A 24,702-nucleotide genomic window follows, 5' to 3' on the forward strand; every position below is an offset into this window, starting at 1 on the left:
TTTACCTTAAATCTCTTGGTTGTACAGATGATCAATCATATCAGCTCAACTGATGTTCATTATTGATAGAGTTGTTTCCCTTGGACTACTGCAAGTTGTTTGAACTGACTTGGATTATTTACATGTTGACTGAACTGACTTTTACTGTGGTGTGTGGTGTGCTGTATGGAGATGTCAAATGACTTTATTGTTCATTGTTTTTGTATGGTCAGTGATTATGTTGCATAGTGTTTATTTAGTAGTTGACAGACATGACTTTAACCTATTTTTCCAGTTTGCTTTGTTGATTATGATATTGTTGACATCTTGATTTCTTTAATACATTCAACGCTTGTTCTCTATATTACTGTTGTGGATGGAATTGAAGAGAATTAAATGAGACTTACCTGTAAGTTGAAATTTGATGAAAATTCTGTCTCCGCTTTAGATGGTACGAAGGGATCACATGCCCACCCGTTGAGGTACCCTCCCTTACATAAGATATTTCTATATATGTTTATATAGCAGTGGTTAAGTGTTCACTCCACGACTTTAAAGAATGACTGGTGATATGCGCACGCATCTCATTGGATCCCTTCGTACCATCGGAAGTGAAGACAGATTATCATCAACTTACAGGTAAGTCTCATTTAATTCTTCAATGTCCCCCCCCCCCCCCCCCCCCCCCCCCCCCCCTCCCCCCCATTTTTGGCACAATAATGGCGCTATATTCTTGCGTATGTACATATTTTGACTTTAATTAATGCCTTTTTGTAAACGCATAACCCCAGAAGCTACCAATAGTTGAAATTCGACCTTTCAACCCTCTTGAAATTTACATATTATAAATATAATGAGTTTTTTACTTGCGGTTGACGTCTGAAGAGACGCCTACTTTGACACTTTAGCGAAGGTCGCCATTTTGAATGATATATCACGGGAAAGGTTGCCTGCTAAACCTTACAAAGAATACTTATAGTTGACCACGTAAGTCGTTTGATCGTTTTACAGATCCCGGAAGTGACGGGATGTATCAAAGACAAGTAAGTTATCACCTGATAAATATGTAATGTAACTGAGAGACTTGTGTCCTCCAAACCCTAGTGTCTACTTTCTATATCGTCTGCATTTTTTAATGACCTCCCTTGAAATGGTGTGTGTTCCGTATTGAGACTAGATACATGCTGTATTGGAACGAAAGTCCTCTGATAAAATGCGTATATGTTACCACACGGCGTGATTCTGTTTCATTTCTTGTCATTGTAGTATATTTCTTCTATTGAAATCATGGTTTAACGGCCAAATAGGGCGTGTTTTGACAAGAGCAAATTGGTTGACGTCATGAAAGTACAGACTTAGATAGATTATGCAATCTAGTCACCGACTGAATTACTGAACTGTGTAGAATCTAGTCAAACAAAAGGTGTGGCACTGCAGGTAAATAGCTATTTTCATTATCTTAGCCATATACTGTACTGAATAAAATTACATCGTGTAATGCATCAACAGTAATTGCATTGAGTAGTTTATATTGTGTTTTAAACTTGTTCTCTACCATGTATTAGGGCCCTGTAATATATACAGGTGCCCTGTAGAAAGCACCGTTTGTCCGTCTGTCCGTCCACACTTTAGCTCCCGGCTGATAACTTTAGTATGTGTGTTGACCGTTTAACATTAAACTTGGTCCACAAAAAGACATACTGAGGTAGACATCAAGGTCAAGATTATTGGGCGACAAGGTCAAATTTTGTATCTACCCCGATGAGCATTTTGTTAAGACATGATGAAGCAAAGAATGTTGGAATTAAACGAGAAGTTAATTGACCAAAGGTCATGGTCACCGGGCCAATGGAGCCAAGGTCAAAGGGTCAAAGCAAAGTCCATGTCAAATTTTGCATCCTTTCACCGATGCACATTTTGATATGAAATTATTATAATGTATATACAGTTCGAAGGAAATTAAACAAGGATTCAACTGACCAAATTTCAAGATCACTGGATGAACCAAATTAAAGCTAACAAATATGCATTCTGCCGGTATTTATATTGACGTTAGCCCTGCAAATACGGAGGTAAATGAAACATTTCTAAACGTCAAACGTTGACCTCATCGATATGAACCAGGGCATATCTTGATGATTAAGTTCACCGTTCTAGTTTCTTTCACACACGAATTAATGAATTTAATTCCTTAGTCTGTCTTATATGTATCTATATATCTATATATGAATATTATTAATGAATGATGTTGATGGTAGCGAAACAACGTTTTAAATGTTTTGATATATTATGTTTACAAACATTTTGCCATAGAGGACTATGACGATGTTATGAGTATCCGAGACGTATATGATGGACTGGACAACCTGCCCGCCCTCTATCGGAAATTTATGAAAGTCCTTTTTTCTGCGCAATGATATACAGTTATCAATTAGAAAAGATGCGGCGTTGAACGAGTATTGCACCAGATAAACTCGATTACTCGGAAAGTCTTATGCATCCATCGACTGGAATTACGTTATTTTCAGATGAATATCAGCTCTTAAATTCTAAATGAAAGTCGTCTTGGTAGTAGTTGAAAACGATTCAAAGGGCATTTACTTCGAAGCAGCTTCCAGTCTAACCGGCCATATGTTTAACTTCACAGGGACTCGATTTTGCAGTACGATAGGCCTTTAACATCAGTGAATAACCACAACACTAAAATTCAGTACACATCCGGAAACCATGTCGATATATATATATAAACGCTGGACTTTTAATGGTATCGTGTCTTGCATTTCTCAAAATTTGGAAACGAGCTCCTGTGATTGTGACGACGTTGACAATTTGATAATTACGTCTAGATCAAGAATAACGCTTATAATAATTTTGTGTTGCATTTTTTTTATTATCATTTTGTTTAATTTTTGTGGTGGCTTATGAAAATAAATGCTAGCATTTGAAAGCTCTCCATGCCGAAAGTAACCAACAACATCTGGTGCTGTATTCCTACGCTGACCGAATCACTGTCAATTGTATTATACAGCTTCATAACTTCAATTTGGTTTACTAACGACATATAGGCAAATGCAAAACAGAATGTAAATATATCCAATTTGAACCTTCATGAAATTTACATTTTATAATGCCACCTGTCTCATAATTATTATCTTTTTTCTTGAGGTGGACGTCGACTCAAGAGACACCTTCATTGACACTTTAAGATCTGACTTACGTGTCGTTCAATCATTTTACAGAACCCGGAAGTGAAATAACCGAGAGACTTGAATTTGTTCTTTACGATGTGAAATGTCCTGATTAGTGCCGTCTGACCACATTTAACTTCCCGGCTGATAACTTTAGTATATATTGACCAATGAACATGGAATTTGATCAAGATGTTCTATCCACTAAGATGCAATATGAGGTAGGCATCGAGGTAAATGGTCAAGGTCGTTTGGCGGCAAGGTCATTTTTTTTCTTTTTACTGATTAGCATTTTAAAGACATACTTAATCAAATTAAGTTGATTTAACAAGGAATAAAGTGACCAAAAGTCACGGTCTCCGAGCCAAAGGGTTAAGAGTGAAAAGCAAAGTTCAGATCAAATATTGTATGATTTAATGATAAGCATTTTGTTGTGAAATTAAAATACACATTTGGTAGGAACTAAAAAAGAGTTCAACTGACCAAAGGTCAAATTCAGTAGGATAAAATGTATCTCTGGCTATATATGACCTTGCTGTTAGTGGCGGAGGTATTTAAGGTTGAAATGTATTATACTGGTATTAAGATGTACATTAGCCCAGCAGATATGGGGGTGGAATGAAACAAGAGCCACAACATAGTACATGTATGTTGTATATTTTGCTTCATTGCGATTGTTTTGATGTCAAAATGTCAAGGGTCAACCCCATCTAAATGAACCAGGGCATGGATTCTTGATGATTTGGGGGATTATATACTTCAGCTAACCGACCTTTAGCAACCGAACCCTATTTTACACCGTGCAAGTTCCGACCTGATTTCAGGGCGGTAAGATTGAGACAATAATATCAGTATTTATAAGTCAAAACTTGATGACAACGATGTGTACTTACATTTAGGTATTATATATCCCATTTAAACAGTCCAGTCGCTAATTCACATCAAGTTAGTAATACTATACATAAAACACTTTGCTTACATCATTCAACCGCTTCAAGTGACCTATTTCGAACATGGCGGCATCGGAATGTGTGTATCAAGCGGAACAAACATAAAGCTCACAGAAAATAGCTTTTCTTTTGTTTTTGCTTTATATTCCATTTTTGTATTTACCGAACCGCCATTTTCGAATCAAAGTTGTAACCGGAATGGAACATGGAAATGTAAAAAATCGTGAATGTGTGTCTTTGAGTGCTATTTTTGCGGATTTTAAATATGAATTCAAGAAAAAGAGGTAATAGCATGACACCGTTAAACACTTGAATGTAATTTAGCTGTTTGATATAATCAAAATCCTGACTTTGAACATTTGACACTCTGTGTTTTTCGCCGTGTTATCCCCTAACATTGTTGGAGTAGGGGGATATACTAGTCCAGCAGCAGCCCACTAAACGTTGCAGTAGCGTCCACATACTGTTTTTTAGTGTTTTGCGTATGTTGGATGAGTGCTGATTCCAAAACTGCTTGGTGCCACTTTGGCACCCTTGAGCATTCTGAAATATTCAAGATGGCCGCGAAGATGGCTGAAAAATCTAAAAATGACAATAAGTTACTCATTTAGTACTCTAGAGTTACATTTTCTGTGTCTATACGGGGTTTTTTAGGGTCATAGATACCATTAAAATCATGTAAAATACATTGCAGTAATCAATTCTTTAATTCAATCTAAAATAGCCGTCAAAATGGCCTCCGAAACCTCAAAATTGCAATAAGTCATTGTTTCCCTAGAGGGATTAGTCAAATCCAAGATTTTTAATGACCACCACGAAATTATAAAAGTATCAAAATTACAATATACGAACTCAGAGCTCGTAATGACAATGGTTGTCGAAACCATAATAATGTTTATCAGTCAAATGATTTGTTTTTAAGCGTTATACATTTCTGCGGGGGTATAGGCGTACCTATTACACCAACCACAGCCCATACACATAAACGTGTATGGGGTATATGGCGTACATATGACACCAACCATCGCCCATACACATAAACTTGTATATGGTATAGGCGTACACATAAACTTGTATGGGGTATAGGCGTACACATAAACTTGTATGGTGTATAGGCGTACATATGACACAAACCACCGCCCATACACATACATTGGATGGGGTATAGGCGTACCAATGACACCAACCATAGCCCATACACATAAACTTCAAATGTATGGGGTATAGGCGTACCAATGACACCAGCCACATCCCATACACATAAACTTTTAAATGTATGGGGTATAGGCGTACCAATGATACCAACCACAGCCCCTACACATAAACTTCAAATGTATGGGGTATAGACGTATATATGACACCAGCAACAGCCCATACACATAAACTTGTATGAGGGTATAGGCGTACCTTAACACCAGGCTCGTGCACACCAGTACAAAAGAAAATATTTGTGTTACTTCCTCCTTTTACACGACTATTGTTCGAATGCACACTCTTTGCGAATAATAACATCCACTTTAGGTGCATTATATAATATTCTCTCAGCTCTTTCATCATCTATCCTCAGTTCCATTTCCAGTATCTCTCAGCTGATCTGATTCTCCCAGATGTGTTCTATGGCGCAGTCACAGAAAACTGAGCCTTCTGACAGTCGCACCCAGCTGTTGCACACGGATGATCACTAGCGCAACTACATCTGATAATCTTCATAATCCCAGGGGAGTTGGGGTACGTTGGAAGGTAGTGTAACGGGTGAAAGAGCTTTTAACGCTTCATCCCGGATCCAGCCAATGCCTCTCGCATCTCAAGACCAGACGGGCCTTTCTCTAGTACTTCCTTCTAATTGCACACCTGTATATGAGCACGTTTGACGTTTTCAGCAAAATGGCTTGGTGTTGGTGGCAGTGACTTTAATTTCGGCGTTGTAGTAAGTTGCCTCTTCACCAGTTAAGATACCAATATTAATTTTGATAGTGAGGTTTGGAGATGTTATCTACAATTTTGCTGCCATAACATGTCGCAACAAATGATGTGAGCTCTGAAATTACTTCATTTATATCTGCTGCCTGCTCCCCAATCTATCTGAGTGTGTTCTTTTTTAAGAACCTACAGTACTGTCCCTTTTCCAAAACATGTAGGCAAAAGTGTCACATCCTGACAAAGCATGTGCTGCCAAAAGATGTTGTACTATATTAGCATATTTCTTCGCCGTTGCTCGTTCATCTACTGATGACCATTGTGGACTGGTTGCTTCCATTATGACAGGGCATGTCGGATTCTGGATGTGGTACAGGTAAACCTGTAAGATGAATACATAAGTATCGTCACACTACACTTTGATGCATTTGCGCCATTGTGTTGCAGGACACGTCATTTTCTGTGGAATAGTCACGTCTGCCTCCTCGTGAGTTGTTCTCATGTCACTTTTTTCTAGCAAGACAATCATATGGACCTCATGTGGCGCACGGACAAGTCCAGTTACCACTAGTCTGTGACTGAACGCTGAGTCTGTAGACTGAAGATTACGCACCCGTTCTAACATCTGCAGACAAATAAGTCTGTGACCTGCACTTTGTTTTCTGTGACTGTTCAGATAACTTGTTGAAAAGGTAAGGGAGTAGTGGGCGCAATCATGTGACATCTTGTTGCCCTTTCCCCTGCACACAAATTTCGAGTGACACTCTTGATGCGATACTCGTAATGTCTGTCGAACCCAAGGTACGTATACGAGCTGGCATATCCTCCCTGTGTGAAATAACTTGTAATTGTGTGTCTTTCTCGCGAATGTCTGCTATGTCTTTGATGAGGTGAGTGCAGACATGAAGGCTCAGTGCCCACCGTTTAAGAGCAGATTGGTTAACAATTAATCCCACAAGTCATCCAGGACCATGGCCATACCGCATGAATGTTATGATAAACATGTCTGACCACATTTCATTCCATAAATCCAGGTAAATGACACATCACATGCTAACCTCCAAGAATGCTCTAGATACTGCATATGGAAGGGCTTCTATGGGTCGCATATAATATAATCCATACCTGGCATAACATTTAATCATAACATACTTTCCCTTCATACTGAACAATATTTTGAATGTGATTGTGTTACTATAAAGCAATCTCCATATCAAAACATAAACACCAATAACCATTATACATGACTTATTGTAATTTTGAGATTTCGGCGGCTATTTTGCAGGCTATTTTAGACTGAATTAAAGAATTGATTACTGTATTGTATTTAACATGATTTGAGTGGTATCTATGACCCTAAAAGTCCCAGTATAGACACAAAAAATGTAACTCTAGAGTAATAAATGAGTTATTTATTGCCATTTTTAGATTTTTCCGCCATCTTGAATATTTCAAAAGGCTAGGGGTGCCAGAGTAGCACCAAGCACTTCTGGGACCAGCACCCCTCCAACATGCAAAAATCACTAAAACAACATTATGTGGACGAAAATGCAAGGTTAAGAAAGAAATCGGGGTTTGGCAACCGGACTATACAGCCACACAGTGGAATACGTACTGACCTGTCCAGTGTTCTATTTTCTCACACGAATTAATTTATTTGAATTACGAGTCTGCTTTACATTTATCTAGGCTGTTTACCAAATTACGATTCACGAATGATGTTTTTAATGTTTTGATACATTTTTACGAACAGTTTGCCAGGTAAGATATGAAGAAGGCACTGGTGTCCATAATGGATGTTATCGAATGTCGAAAAGTTGGCATAGAGGACTATCACGATGTTATGAGTATCCGAGACGTATACGATGGACTAGACTACCTGCCCGCCCTCTATAGGACATTTATGGCCGATCACACTGGATATGCTGTTATTGTCAATAAAACAATGGTGAGTATCACTCTACAACAATCCAAAGTATTATTATTTAGATTTAATAACAGGGATGATTTACTTCAAACAACACAACATATTTGAGAATATATATTGGAATGAAGTTTTTTTTATACTATGTAAATAATGGTCATTATTTTCTACTTAGAGTTAACGAATATATCAGTTTACGGTTCTCTATTAGGTAGCGTTCCAATGTGTTACTTTCATTGATGACGGAGAAACGTTAATACCGAGAGCACTTCGCATGCGCAAAGGATATGAAGGCAGAGAATTGGTCTATCGTCTGAGAGACTTCATCCTGCAGGACATCGCAGGAAAACCGAGACTCAAACGTAAGGGTGTACACGACCGGAAATGAGGCTTTTCTACGGAAGATACTAGAAGAGAGGAGAGGTGAACTCATAGTAGAGAGGGTAAGCCATTTTGCATTAGATAATAATTAAATCCCCGATAGGAATTATCACTGGTTGCCTCTAGACGTGCAAACAGCTTTATTTTTTCTACAATGACAATTCGATTACTTCCTATAGATCAGGAATAGAGCTTATAATAATTTTGTGTCGAGTCGGTCGACTTCATTTTTTCTATTATTAAATTTTACTCTCATAACTTGCGTTGCTTTTTTTGTGGTGGTTTACGTAGATAAATGCTAGCATTCGAAATCTCTCCTGGCCGAATGTAACTGGGGACCATTGTTTTGACCAGCAACATCTGGGGCTGTATCCCTACTCTGACCGAATCACTGTAAATTGTAGTGTACACTCTGATGAATACAATTTGGTTTACTAACGACATATAGGCAAATGCAACACAGAATGTAAATATTCTACTGTAAACTACAATATACTATTAACCATAATCTACTGTAAACTATAATATACTGTTAACTATAATCTAATTTTCATAAATTTTGTTCTATTTGAGGCATCAAAATTTAAGGACTGGATAAGTACAAGGTACGCTCTAAGATAAATAAATATAAAAATACAACAACAAAAAACAACAAACTGGACAGTGGAGGCCTCTGATTGGTCGTTGGCTGACCGGTGTGGTATGGCATAATAATCAGAATTGTGAATTCCGTGTTGTGATCAGATAATTTATAGGCTTTTGGAAATTTAATATAAACACTTGTTTTTATTAAGAAATAATGACTGCCTATTCTATTTCTTGATTACACAAGACTGGCCGCAATGTTTTCGCTTCTCATTAGTGAAAATTAAGGTATTGCCGGTGTAATGTTGAAAATGGACCCTCGTTGAAAATTGACTCGTGATCAGTTTTTAACGTTGAATATTGACCCTGAATGTCATTGAAAATTGAACCATCAGTGCATTCTTTACTCCGACCACCCGTAAAATATGTAAACCGTTAAACACTGACCCCATTACAAATGGTTTACTCTTTCGTTGGCGTATACAAAAGGAAATCTGAGAACCAAAAATATATGGCGCTAAGGTTATAAACAACAGAAATTACCTCAAACAATACGGGAGCTTCGAGATAGTCAAACTGACGTAACATTATATGGTTTGAGTACGATTATCGATTGTCCCATCCTCCGGTGATTCTGACGTCTTATTTTGGTGGAAATATCATACTCAGACCACGTAATTTTACGTTATAATCACTATCTCGAAACTCCCGTATTAAACTACCAAGCCCGAACATCCTATGACCAGAGAGTGTGCTTAAACAACATCAAAATAATCCGTCAGAACACAATATGCGAACCAACAGACAGAACATTACTACAGAACGATGCACTGGGAGCTTATGTAAATCCAATACCTATTCAGAACAGGGCGCTTACAGGGAGAGAGGCGATCAAAGAGCCCATACATTTTATGTCGCATGAAGTAGATCGGTGAAGCTTGAGTTGAACATTCAATTTTCAACGGTCAATTTTCAACATACCATCCGTCGAGAATTGACCTTTCGCGACCAATTCTTAACTGCACTCAAGGTCCATATTCAGCGTGGAAACTGACACAGGATCCATTATTCAACATTGAAAACTGACCTAGGGTCAATTTCAACGGGGATCCATTTTCAACGTTACACCGGATTTTGCTGACATGTAGTACATAGGGGTTTTGAGGAATGCCTAAAACAAACGTAACAGTTTCGAATAGCTTGGTTGCAATGGTAATGAAATGAAGGCCCTACCGTTCAATATGTGATGTAGTATTTTACTTTCTTCTGATTGGTGTAAATTAAGATGGTCAATTTTGATGAGCCGCGTTACAATTAACACTTGTTTGTTAAGACGTGTTTTTATCTTTGACTGAAACATAAGCAGGAAAACTGTAGTAAATTAAGTATACATAAATTATCAAGGTTTAAGACAATTGAAAGAAATGCTAAAATGTTTTACTTATTGTTTTTAATTATTCAATGACATTCGTTTTAGGATATCTTGTTCTACCCAGGAGGGGTGCCTTATCGGCTGCTGGCTTCAAATGTGGATCATTTCTTCAACGACTTTTGTCACATATTGGGCAGCGAGTGCAAAGATGGAGGCTCCGGCAGCTTCGAATGCATTACACTGGCTGTTGGCTACATCGTGCCTAACGGAATTCGGTACAATGTAGAAATATATGGTAACTTCACAGAGGAGACTTTATCACTTCATATGGCATAGCATCTCAGAAAGTGTTCAACGTTAGAAAACGAGGACACTAATCTTTTGATACATTATGAGTCAAGGTCACACAATGCAAGTATGATCACAAAACTATGCAACAGTTTAGAATGAGCGAGTCTAATACATTCCATTCAAGCACGATGTATGGAATTGAAGCACCGTTATCGAAGTATTGATCTACCAACACTGATGACATATATGCAATAACAATGGAACTTTACTCTTAACTAAGTTCCCTGGAGCCCGGAGGTCGCATGGAGCTTTTTCTTTCAGAATAAGAAAATACGAAATGCATTCTGGGAAATATTGAAACGAGTAGCTTTATGCGTCTTTTGTACTTTGTATTAATGAAAATGACTTCTACGGGGTTCTGACGAAGTTTCCTTGTCAGGATTACGATTTTTTTGTGTGTTTTTGTACTTTGTATTATTGAAATTGGCTGACAGGGCTCTGACGAAGTTTTCTCTTCTGTCAGATACAAGTGACTCGAGTGACTTTGTCTTTTTTGTACAATCTTTAGACGCCTTTCATTTCATCTTTTATTGGCATATTCATTCGGACGTGATCTATTTGTGATTCTCCGACACTTAGATAGTAAGTTACAGGTATTTTAATTCTGTTAATTCAAATGATTTGTTTTCATTATTTGATTTAATAGTAAATAAATATTTGTAAACGATGTAAACTGCTATCATTCGGATATTTTGGGAACAAATGGAACAAAGAATATTTATTTTATAAAACACCATGTATGCCACAACTCTTTTGTATTGGATATTATACTGTTTTTGTGTCTTTTTAAGGCTGTATAACAGTTAATGGTAAACATTATTTATTGATAAAATAGTTGCTTCTCTCCTTTTTTTGTTTTTATTAATTGCTTGTATTTTGCTTCCATTTTGTAGTTTTTCTAAAGCGATTTCATTACATTCCGTCAATCATAAAGTACTCAACAATTTTAACATATCTTTTTGCCCCCTCCCGACTTTGTGTCATCTCAAATTAAAAAATTAAGAATTACCAAGGGATTTTCATCTTATCTATAAATTTTCGAGCTGAGCGAAAATATGTTCGTAACGGTAACGTTAATCACTAAATGTACGCAATACCTAACGGTACAGGTATCATTGTAGCCGGTGTAACGTTGAAAATGGACCCCCGTGGAAAATGGAACCCGGGTCCATTTTCAACGTTGAAAATGGAACCGGGATGCCGTGGAAAACGGAACAAAATATAAAAATTTTTTACATACCCGTTGAAAATGGACCCCGTTGAATATTGAACCACATAAAAGTATTGGATCTCGGTACCAGTTTATATTGTCATAGACGTTGCGATAAATTATGCTTACATGCTACAATGTATAAACGATATTGAAGGGCAATGGTAAAATAAAATCGCCCGTGACCTTAGGTGACCTTTGATATCACATTAGGCTGTTATGAGAAGTGTATATAAAATGTAAATAATAATTATGTACATTGATTAACACTTTAACTCGTGACATCTGGTGACCCAGATAATGACCATTAGCATCACTTTAAATAAGATGTCCCTATACATGTATACCATTTATCGACATTGATCGATAATTTGACCCGTGACCTTAATTGAACCTGATAATGACATTTCGTATAACTTTACACTGTTTTAAAATATGCATATAAAATGTATGCGACATTGGTCCACATTAATTAAGAATTTTACCTGTGACCTTTGGTGACTCATATAATGACCTTTGGTATATATTCAAACTAAATTATGATATGCATAGTGAATGTATACGATATTGATCCACATTGATGAACAATTTGACCTGTGACCTCGTGTGACCCATATAATGACCTTTGCTATAACGCATTACTGTTATAAGATATTCATTTAACATGTACAGGATATTGATCGACATTGGTACACAATTCAACCTTTGACCTTTGGTGACCCAGATAATGACCTTTCGTATAAATCATCACCGTTATAAGTTATGCATATGAAATGTATACGACATTGGTCCTCATTAATTAATAATTTGACCTGTGACCTTTGGTGACCCGTATAATGACCTTTGGTATATATTCAAACTGAAATATAATATGTATACGGGATGTATACGATATTGATCGACATTGATTAATAATTTGACCTTTGACCCTTGGTGACCCATAATATGACCTTTGAATTAACTTAACACTGTTACAAGATATTCATGCAACATGAACACGATTTTGATCGATATTGAGTAATAATTTGACCTGTGACCTCTTGTGACCCATATAATGACCTTTGCTATAACTCATTACTGTTATAAGATATTCATTTAACATGTACACGATATTGATCGACATTGATACACAATTCAACCTTTGACCTTTGGTGACCCAGATAATGACCTTTCGTATAACTCATCACCGTTATAAGTTATGCATATGAAATGTATACGACATTGGTCCACATTAATTAATAATTTGACCTGTGACCTTTGGTGACCCATATAATGACCTTTGGTATATATTCAAACTGAAATATAATATGTATATGGGATGTATACGATATTGATTGACATTGATTAATAATTTGACCCTTTACCCTTGGTGACTCATAAAATGACCTTTGAAATAACTTAACACTGTTACAAGATATTCACGTAACATGAACACGATTTTGATCGACATTGATTAACAATTTGACCTGTGACCTCTTGTGACCCATATAATGACCTTTGCTATAACTCATTACTGTTATAAGATATTCATTTAACATGTACACGATATTTGATCGACATTGATACACAATTTGAACTTTGACCTTTGGTGACACAGATAATGACCTTTGGTATATAATTAATCTGTAATAGGTTATACACGATGTACATATGAAATGTATATGATATTGATCAACATTGAAACACAATTTGACCTTTGACCTTCGGTAAGCCATTTAATAAACTTTGGTATAACTTATCACTGCTATATAATATTCACATAGCATGAAAACGATATAGATCGACCTTGATACACATTTTGACCTATGATCTTTGGTGACCCATATAATGACCTTTTGTGTAACTTTCAACTATATACGCATAGGGCATGTTCACGACGTTGGTCCATATTTTAGAAGAATCTGACTTGTGACCTTTGGTGTCAATTTCTTTGGTACAAACTCTTACGTATACGATGCTAATCGACATTGACCTTTGAAGTTTGGTGACACATATAATGACATATTGTATAAATATTAACTATCACAAGCTACATAAAACATGTATACGATATTGATCGACATAGATTTGTCCAATAATGTTTTCAGTAATTTATTCATTAACCAATATCTACTGTAACGTTTGAATATGGAACTGGTGTCACTTTGAAAATTTAATCAACGGGGTAATTTTCAGCAAATGATATGGAAATCGGTCAGTATATCGTGGGGTCCATTTTCAACGTTGAATATGAACCCGGGGTCATTTTCAGTGAATAATATGGAAGTTGGTCAGTATGTCGTGGGGTCCATTTTCAACGTTGAATATGGAACCGGGGCCATTTTAAACAAATGATATTGAAATGGGTCAGTATATTGTGGGGTCCATTTTCAACGTTGATTATGGAACCGGGGTCATTTTCAGTAAATAATATGGAAATGGGTCGGTATGTTGTGGGGTCCATTTTCAACGTTGAATATGGACCCGCGTCATTTAAAAGTAAAATATATTGAAATGGGTCAGTATTTCGTGGGGTCCATTTTCAACGTTGAATACGGAACCGGGGTCATTTTAAACTAATGATATGGAAAAGGGTCAGTATATTGTAGGGTCCATTTTCAACGTTGAATATGAAACCGGGGTCATTTTCAGCAAATGATATGGAAATGGGTCAGTATGTCGTGGGGTCCATTTTCAACGTTGAATATTGGAACCGGGGTCATTTTCAGTAAATAATATGGAAATTGGTCAGTATGTCGTGGGGTCCATTTTCAACGTTGATTATGGAACCGGGGTCATTTTCAGTAAATAATATGGAAATTGGTCAGTATGTCGTGGGGTCCATTTTCAACGTTGATTATGGAACCGGGGTCATTTTCAGAAAATGATATGGAAATGGGTCAGTATGTCGTGGGTTCCATTTTCAACATTGAATATGGAACCGGGGTCATTTTCAGTAAATAATATGGAAGTAGGTCAGTTTGTCGTGGGGTCCATTTTCAACGTTGAAAATGGAACCGGGGTCATTTTCAGTGAATAATATGGAAGTGGGTCAGTATGTCGTGGGGTCCATTTTCAACGTTGAATATGGAACCGGGGTCATTTTAAACTAATGCTATGGAAATGGGTCAGTATATTGTGGGGTCCATATTCAACGTTGACTATGGAACCGGGGTCTTTTTCAGTAAATAATATGGAAATGGGTCAGTATGTCGTGGGGTCCATTTTCAACGTTGAATATGGAACCGGGGTCATTTTCAGTAAATAATATGGAAATGGGTCGGTATGTTGTGGGGTCCATTTTCAACGTTGAATATGGACCCGCGTCATTTAAAAGTAAAATATATTGAAATGGGTCAGTATAGTCGTAGGGGTCCATTTTCAACGTTGAATACGGAACCGGGGTCATTTTCAGCAAATGATATGGAAAGGGTTCAGTATAGTTGTAGGGTCCCATTTTCAACGTTGAATATGAAACCGGGGTCATTTTCAGCAAATGATATGGAAATGGGTCAGTATGTCGTGGGGTCCATTTTCAACGTTGAATATTGGAACCGGGGTCATTTTCAGTAAATAATATGGAAATTGGTCAGTATGTCGTGGGGTCCATTTTCAACGTTGATTATGGAACCGGGGTCATTTTCAGTAAATAATATGGAAATTGGTCAGTATGTCGTGGGGTCCATTTTCAACGTTGATTATGGAACCGGGGTCATTTTCAGAAAATGATATGGAAATGGGTCAGTATGTCGTGGGTTCCATTTTCAACGTTGAATATGGAACCGGGGTCATTTTCAGTAAATAATATGGAAGTAGGTCAGTTTGTCGTGGGGTCCATTTTCAACGTTGAAAATGGAACCGGGGTCATTTTCAGTGAATAATATGGAAGTGGGTCAGTATGTCGTGGGGTCCATTTTCAACGTTGAATATGGAACCGGGGTCATTTTAAACTAATGCTATGGAAATGGGTCAGTATATTGTGGGGTCCATATTCAACGTTGACTATGGAACCGGGGTCTTTTTCAGTAAATCATATGGAAATGGGTCAGTATGTCGTGGGGTCCATTTTCAACGTTGAATATGGAACCGGGGTCATTTTCAGTAAATAATATTGAAATTGGTCAGTATGTCGTGGGGTCCATTTTCAACGTTGATTATTGAACCGGGATCATTTTAAACTAATGATATGGAAATGGGTCAGTATATTGTGGGGTCCATTTTCAACGTTGAATATGGAACCGGGGTCATTTTCAGCAAATGATATGGAAATGGGTCAGTATGTCGTGGGGTCCATTTTCAACGTTGAATATGGAACCGGGGTCATTTTCAGTAAATAATATGAAAGTAGGTCAGTTTGTCGTTGGGTCCATTTTCAACGTTGAAAATGGAACCGGGGTCATTTTCAGTGAATAATATGGAAGTGGATCAGTATGTCGTGGGGTCCATTTTCAACGTTGAATATGGAACCGGGGTCATTTTAAACTAATGCTATGGAAATGTTTCAGTATATTGTGGGGTCCATATTCAACGTTGACTATGGAACCGGGTCATTTTCAGTAAATAATATGGACATTGTTCAGTGTGTTGTAGGGTCCATTTTCAACGTTGAATATGGAACCGGGGTCAATTTAAAAAAAAAATGGAAATTTGTCAGTTTGTTGTAGGGTCCATTTTCAACGTTAAAAATATGGAACCGGGGTTACTTTTTAAAAATAATATGGAAATGGGTCAATATGTTGTGGGGTCCATTATAGGACCACAGACCACTCTAGACCACTCGACCACTCTGTGGGGGTATGGGGTATATCTATCAGAGCTCCTGGTCAGTTTATTTCTATTACTTTTGACATCATGTCTCGCATGCTTTGTAGTAACCAATGACATCAGGTCTCAAATTGTGCATAATTACTGATAACCGTCGCCATATCTTCATAGATGGTAATGCCAGTTCTTGAGCATTGTTATTTCCTGGTTATTTAACATAGCATAATTATGCTACACAGTTATCGATGTTGATATGTCCCATGTTATACAATGTATATATATAATTACTTATGACATCATTTTCCATACTTAATGAATGTAACGATGACTTCATATCTTATTTACCAGATATGTATACACTGTATACTGTAGTTACCAATGCCGCCACTGCTGACGCAATGTCTCATATTCTAAATCTATGATATTGCCCATTATATATTTCTTATGGCTTTTGGTGCTTGGACTAAAAAAAAGAGAAATGGTTATTTCTTATTGAGCAATAATGACTTGACAGTTTAAATTTATTTGATGCAAAAGTCTATGAAAGCTTCCGGTGCAAAGTGTATCTATAATGCACATTCATATACAGTAAACCCCCACTTACTCGAATTCGTGCGGACCTGGTCGAGGTTCGGGGAATACATAGTATTCGAGTAATTCGAGGTAGATTTAATAGGTATGAACTCTGTCGGGACGAAAGGAAATGTTCGACGAATGAGGGTATTCGAGTAAACCGGGTTCGAGTAAGTGGGGTTTTACTGTATTCAATCATTATCATATTGTTTTGGTTTGGTTTATTTTGTTTAACGTCCTATAATTCTTGACGGCATATGGATTATCAACCTCGCTAGCCAAGGGTGTTCAATACGATACTCTCCTTTTCGGATTATCAGTCCCCACACTATTGGAACAGAGGGAATAATTTAAAGTTCACACCTTCCAAGAGTCTTTTACCATTTACACGTACTCCTTTTGAATTAAAAGTTGTAAAAGTTAACATTATTTTTCCTGGTTAGAAAAGACTTAATATAGAGAAATATAGAGTGATGTCAATGATGTGATTATATACAATGTTTACTTTTATATAACCTGATGATAGTCTTTCTTTCTTATTTTTTGTTTGTTTTATATGCAATGTTGATTCACGCCTAAACGATAAACCTTAATACTATCAATAGTATGTTTCAATATTTCCATTGTATTAGACGTTTTTAGCTCACCTGCCCGAAGGGAAATTGAACTTGTGCCATATTCAACGTTGAATATGGACCCCACGACATACTGACCCATTTCCATATCATTTTTTTTTTAAATGACCCCAGTTCCATATTTAACGTTGAAAATGGACCCCACAACATACTGACCCATTTCAACATCATTTGCTGAAAATGACACCGGTTTCATGTTAAACGTTGAAAATGGACCTCATAACATACTGACCCATTTGCTTATTTTTTTTTCTTTTTTATGACCCCGGTTCCATATTCAACGTTGAAAATGGACCCCACAGCATACTGACCAATTTGCATATCATTTGCTGAAAATGACCCCGGTTCCATATTCAACGTTGAAAATGGACTCCTCAACATACTGACCCATTTCCATATTATATGTTTTAAATGACACCGGCTCCGTATTCAAATGTTACAGCGGATCTCGGTTTATGAAAAAAAAAGAAATTGCTTATTCATGTCGATGAATATAATATACATGATTATCTTACTATTTTTTTGAATATATACGAAAGGTCATTATATGGGTCAACCAAGGTCAATGGTAAATATCGATCAATATCGTATACATTTTATATGCATATCTTATTACAGCTTGAAGATAAACCAAAGGCTATTATATAGGTTACCAAAGGCCACAGGTCACATCGCCAATCAATGTCGATCAATATCGTGTACGTGTTAGATGAATATCTAATCATAGTGATAAGGTATACCAAAGTTCATAATATAGGTCACAAAAGGTCAAAGGTAAAATGTTGATCAATATTGTGTACATTTTATATGCATATCATATTACAGTTTGAAGATATAGAAAAGGTCATTATATGGGTCACCAAAGGTCAAAGGCCAAATTATCAACCAATGTCGATCGATATCGTTTACATGTGATATGCATATCTGATAACAGTGATAAGTTATACCAAAGGTCATAATATGGGTCACTAAAGGTCACAGGTCAAATTGTCAAACTGTGTCGATCAATATCGTGTACGTGTTAGATGAATAATTTATCATAGTGATAAGTTATGCCAAAGGTCATAATATTGGTCACCAAAGGTCAAAGGTCAAATGTTTTACCAATGTTGATCAATATTGTATACATTTTATATGCATATTATACTACGGATGATGTCCAATAAAGTACATCAACGTTTTTAACACTTTGATATATTTTTACGAACAGTTTGCCAGGTAAGATATTGTGAAGATTCTGGTGTCCATAATGGATGTTATCGAATGTCGAAAAGTTGGCATAGAGGACTATGACGATGTTATGAGTATCCGAGACGTATACGATGGACTGGACTATACTACCTGCCCGCCCTCTATCAGACATTTATGGCCGATCACACTGGGTATGCTGTTATTGTAAATAAAACAATGGTGAGTATCTTATAGCAACAACCACTCTAGAACAATCCGAAGCATTATCATTTAGATTTAATAACAGGGACGATTCACTTCAAACAACACACCATATTGGCAGAGACGTGTATATCTGATATACACGTCTCTGATATTGAAAAAATATATTGGAATGAAGTTTTTCATACTATATAAATAAGGGTTATTATTTTTAGAGTTAACGAATATATCAGTTTATGGTTCTCTATTAGGTAGCGTTCCAATGTGTTACTTTCATTGATGATGGAGAAACGTTCATACCGAGAGCACTACGTATGCGCAAAGGATATGAAGGCAGAGGACTGGTCTATCGTCTGAGAGCCTTCGTCCTGCAGGACATCGCAGGAAAACCGAGACTCAAACGTAAGGTGTACACGACCGGAAATGAGGCTTTACTACAAAAGGTACTAGAAGAGAGGAGAGGTGAACTCATACTTCAGAGGGTAAGCCATTTTGTTTATTTCACTATATACTTATAGTACATTTCTGTTGCGCATCCTGCATGAGATAATAATTAAGTCCCCGATAGGAATTATCACTGGTTGCCTCAAGACGTGCAAACAACTTTATTTTTTTCTGAAAACCATCCTGCCTTTGATTGGCTGACACATAAATTTTGTTCTATTTGTTGCATCAAAATTTAAGGACTGGATAAGTACAAGGTACGCTCTAAGATAAATAAATATAAAAAAAAAAAAAACAAGAACTGGATAGTGGAGGCCTCCGATTGGTCGTTAGTTGTTCGGTGTGGTATGGCATAATAAGCACAATGGTGAAATCCGTGTTGTGATCAGATAATTTATAGGCTTTTGGATATTTAGCATTAACACTAATTTTTATTAAGAAAGGATGACTGCCTATTCTATTTCTGGATTACACAAGACTGGCAGCAATGTTTTCGTTTCTGATTAGTGGAAATTAAGGTACTGCTGGTGTAACGTTGAAAATGGACCCTCGTTGAAAATTGACCCGTGATCAGTTTTTAACGTTGAATATTGACCATGAATGCCGTAGAAAATTGAATCATCAGCGCATTTTCACTCCGACCACCCGTGGAATACGGACACCGTAGAACACTGACCCCATTACAAATGGTGCACTCTTTCGTTGGCGTATACAATAGGAAATCTGAGAACCAGTAATATATAGCGCCAAGGTTATAAACAACAGAAATTACCTCAAACAATACGGGAGCTTCGAGATAGTCAAAATGACGTAACATTATATGGTTTTGAGTACGATTATCGATTGTCCCATCCTCCGGTGTTTGTGACGTCATATTTTGGTGAAAATATCATACTCAGACCACGTAATTCAACATCAAAATTATCCGTCAGAACACAATATGTGAACGAACAGACATACCTGGACAGCCCATACATTTTATGTCGCATGAAGTAGACTGCAAAACTTGAGCTGAACATTCAATTTTCAACGGTCAATTTTCAACATACCATCCGCCGAGAATTGACCTTTCACGACCAATTTTTAACAGCACTCAGGGTCCATATTCAGCGTGGAAACTGACACAGGATCCATATTCAACATTAAAAACTGACCTAGGGTCAATTTTCAACGGTGTCCACTTTCAACGTTACACCGGATTTTGCTGACATGTAGTACATAGGGGTTTTGAGGAATGCTTAAAACAAACGCAACAGTTTCGAATAGCTTGGTTGCAATGGTAGTGAAATGAAGGCCTCTACTGTTCAATATGTGATGTAGTATTTTACTGTCTTCTGATTGGTGTAAATTAAGATGGTCAATTTTGATGAAATATTGTGTTAATCGTATTATGACTTAAGGATCAATATTGTGGTTTCTTTAAGCTTCATTATCAACTGCGGGGAAGTTTGAGGACATCTGTAACGGGCCGCGTTCCAATTAACACTTGTTTGTTAAGACATGTTTTTATCTATGACCGAAATAAGTCCCTTCTAACGCAATCCAATGTAGGCAGGAAAACTGTAGTAAATTAATTATACATAAATTATCAAGGTTTAATACAATTGAAAGGAATGGTAAAATGCTTTACCGATAGCTTGTGACAATACAATGATATTCGTTTTAGGATATCTTGTTCTACCAAGGAGGAGTTTCAAAGGTAGTCCCATTTCTCCCTACAGTTGACAACATACCAATGAGGATCTTGAACAAGGGTGACTTACAGAAACTACTGTCATCAAAAGCAAACACAGACAGGTTGTTTCCACAAGGGAGAATCATTGTCGATTGGGTGCCTTATCGTCTGGTGGCTTCTAATGTCGATCATTTCTTCAACGAATTTTGTCACATATTGGGCAGCGAGTGCAAAGATGGAGACTCCGGCAGCTTCGAATGCATTACACTGGCTGTTGGCTACATCGTGCCTAACGGAATTCGGTACAATGTAGAAATATATGGTAACTTCACAGAGGAGACTTTATCACTTCATATGGCAGAGCATCTCAGAAATTGTTCGACGTTCGAATACGAGGACATTAATCTTTTGGTATATTCTGAGCCAGGGTCACACGATGCAAGTATGATCACAAAAACTATGCAACAGTTTGGAATGAGTAAGTCTAATACATTCCATTCAAGCACGATGTATGGAATTGAAGCACCAATGGTTCCGTTATCGAAGTATTGATCCACCAAACTTATCACACCTATGCAATACTAATGGAACTTCACTTTTAACTAAGTTCCCTGGAGCCCGGAGGTCACATGGAGCTTTTTCTTTCAGAATAAGAAAAAACGAAATGCATTCTGGGAAATATTGAAACGATTAGCTTCATATGTCTTCTGTACTTTGTATTAATGAAAATGACTTACACTGGCTTCTCACGAAGTTTCCCCTGTCAGAATCACGATTTTTTGGTGTTTTTGTACTTTGTATTATTGAAATTGACTTGTACAGGGCTCTGACGAAGTTTTCTCTGTCAGATACAAGTGACTCGAGTGACTTTGTGGTTTTTTTGTACTATCTTTAGGCGCCTTTTATTTCATGTTTTATTGGCATATTCATTCGTACGTGATCTATTTGTGATTCTCCGACACTTAGATAGTAAGTTACAGGTATTTTAATTCTGTTAATTCAAATGATTTGCTTTGATTATTTGAGTGAATAGTAAATAAATATTTGTAAACGATGTAAACTGCTATAATTTTAATACCAGTTATTGAGAGCAGATAACGGATATTTAGGGGACAAATGGGACAAAATCTTTTTAGTTTAGATAAACACCATGTATACCACAACTCTTTTGTACAGGATATTATACTATTTTTATGTCTTTTTCAAGGCTGTATAAAGATTAGTGTCGGTACATGTATCGTCGTAGCCGGAGTTACTACTGATATTAGCCTAAAGATTTATAGTCAGGTAGAAATAAAGATAAGATTGAAAGCGAATTCCAATTATTATTTGTTATGGTTGTTGATACAATTGTTTATTGTAATGAATCATGTCTGCCGGTGTTCGTAATTTTGGGAATATCCCGACGTTTATATAATGACATGTAACGTTACTACAGTGGAACTATACATTAATCCTCGGATCTGTCAGTCGCCTGCATGAACTGGAATTGGAAAGTCAAAATCTATTGAATATAGAAAGAAGGAAATAAAGCTTTAAATTATAGTTAAATAGAAGATATGCTTCAGTTTAACAAAGTTACCAGTAACATGTTTTCCAATTATTCAAATGCAAAATGTTCATCCACTTTTTAAGAATTGCATTCAACTGGTTTTGATTGCAAACAGACAGGTAATAATTTGTAATTTGTGTTGCATTTTGCTATAATCATTGCATTTTCACTCCACTTTTCTTTGAGTAACGTTGATTTTTGTTTGTGAAATTTTGCAAGTTAGATGTATCTATTACATGTGATTAATATAATTTTCATATTATCTGGCGTTCAATATAAGTTAAAACTGGTTTGACAACATAAAAAAAATTCCTACGACGTCGCGTTCCTTCACACGCATCAAAATTGCACTGCAAAATAATATTTTCAGTTCTCTACTTATAACGACCGATTCAAATATGCATATGAAAAAAAGAAAAAGGAAAAAAAAACACTTCCGAAATAAAGATGGCAAGATTTGTTTTGTCCATCACACATACAATGAATGAAGAAATAATACCATTGTAGCACACATGTGCGACATACACATGGGTTAGATTTAAATTTGAAAATAGATAAATAAATAAATAAATGAATGAAAATTTCTTGCTCCTTCACTTTTTTTCAACTTCCTACACCACTGCGTTGACCAGGCAGTCACAATGACTTCAAAGGTGCTGAATAAGCACAAAAACATCAACATTAATGGTTCCACGACCGAGTCAAGATTCTCAATTGTAAAGGTACATATTTTTTGTATATTAGAAGAAAGTAAGTTCAATATTTAATAAGTGTAACAAGGTCGGGACTATCTATCTTTTGTACTCCAGATAGACTACTCTAGGCCTTGGTCAATCAGGCTGTTTCTACTCTTGGTAATCCCAGTCTCTATAGCCTCTATTGCTCTTGGCCAACAGAGCTTTTACGGCCTCATGTCAACAAGACTCATATATGTACATGTAATTACACTAGAATTACCCACTCAGTGACAGTCAATAAACACCAGATTAACAGTTCAATAACAATTTATTTGGGTAAAGTCTAAAGACAGTTACTTTAACCATAAACACAATAACGTAACGGCAATACACACGTACAAGTTATCTATCTGTAGCTCACTTCTCAACTTTCATACTTATTCACTTTTATTAACATACTTAAAGAAGTGTATGATTACTTCATATTTACATATGTCTATAAATGCCTTTCGACCACGTAATACAACTAAACTGAAACTAGCAGAAGAGCAAGGGTACGTTATTTCGCACAGTACGTAAATTCGCACACCTGACGATTGTTTTGCGTTTTTTCCTCTAAGTGGTCGAGGACTACTTTTTTTGTTAATATGGTGACTGATGCCAGACTTTCGTCGAACTTTTGCCATTTTAAATATATCTTTTCAGATTAAGTTAATTTTTAAAACAAAAATTAACTGATACGACTCTCTTCCGATAAAATGGATACCTGATGATTACATGTTTTATTTAAAATGATCCCAGTTGTTGATCGGTATGTGCATTTGCAATTATTTAGAGAAAAAAAAGAATATATCTACATCTTTCCCTTCTTCAGCTTAGTAAACTCCGACTGCGTTAAAAATACCGTAAAGCAGTGAAAAAAGATTCGGCGGATCAATAAGCGCGGGAATCTGTGGCATAATCATGACGCCGTCTCTTTGTGACGTTACCGGAACGTAATCTAGACGGTGCCACTTCCAAAGGACTGATCTCCGCGATTTTAGCGTTTTCTTCTGTTACCCGATGATCTCTGTACAAAAACTGATGTCAAGTGGGTGTTTTATCAAAACCTAAACCGAAGATTGCGGAAATGAGTTAATATTTATCTTCCCCCG

At 36.6% G+C, this 24,702-nt stretch overlaps 1 protein-coding gene and 1 long non-coding RNA gene across 2 annotated transcripts; both read left to right on the forward strand.

The window, feature by feature from the left end:
• The first annotated feature begins 7,811 nt into the window (after positions 1-7,811).
• On the forward strand, positions 7,812-11,317 carry LOC117319397. Its single transcript, XR_004530720.1, has 3 exons — positions 7,812-7,982; positions 8,170-8,401; positions 10,402-11,317. It is a non-coding gene; the product is annotated as an uncharacterized LOC117319397 (long non-coding RNA).
• A 7,708-nt stretch (positions 11,318-19,025) lies between these two features.
• On the forward strand, positions 19,026-22,626 carry LOC117319389. The gene is made up of 3 exons (XM_033874207.1): positions 19,026-19,218; positions 19,452-19,682; positions 21,311-22,626. Exons 1-3 carry the CDS (start codon positions 19,174-19,176, stop codon positions 21,869-21,871), a joined length of 837 nt encoding a protein of 278 aa, XP_033730098.1. The 5' UTR covers positions 19,026-19,173; the 3' UTR covers positions 21,872-22,626.
• Positions 22,627-24,702: the final 2,076 nt, after the last annotated feature.

Source organism: Pecten maximus, chromosome 2 (genome assembly GCF_902652985.1).
Source record: "Pecten maximus chromosome 2, xPecMax1.1, whole genome shotgun sequence".
In the NCBI taxonomy this organism is placed as follows: domain Eukaryota; kingdom Metazoa; phylum Mollusca; class Bivalvia; order Pectinida; family Pectinidae; genus Pecten; species Pecten maximus.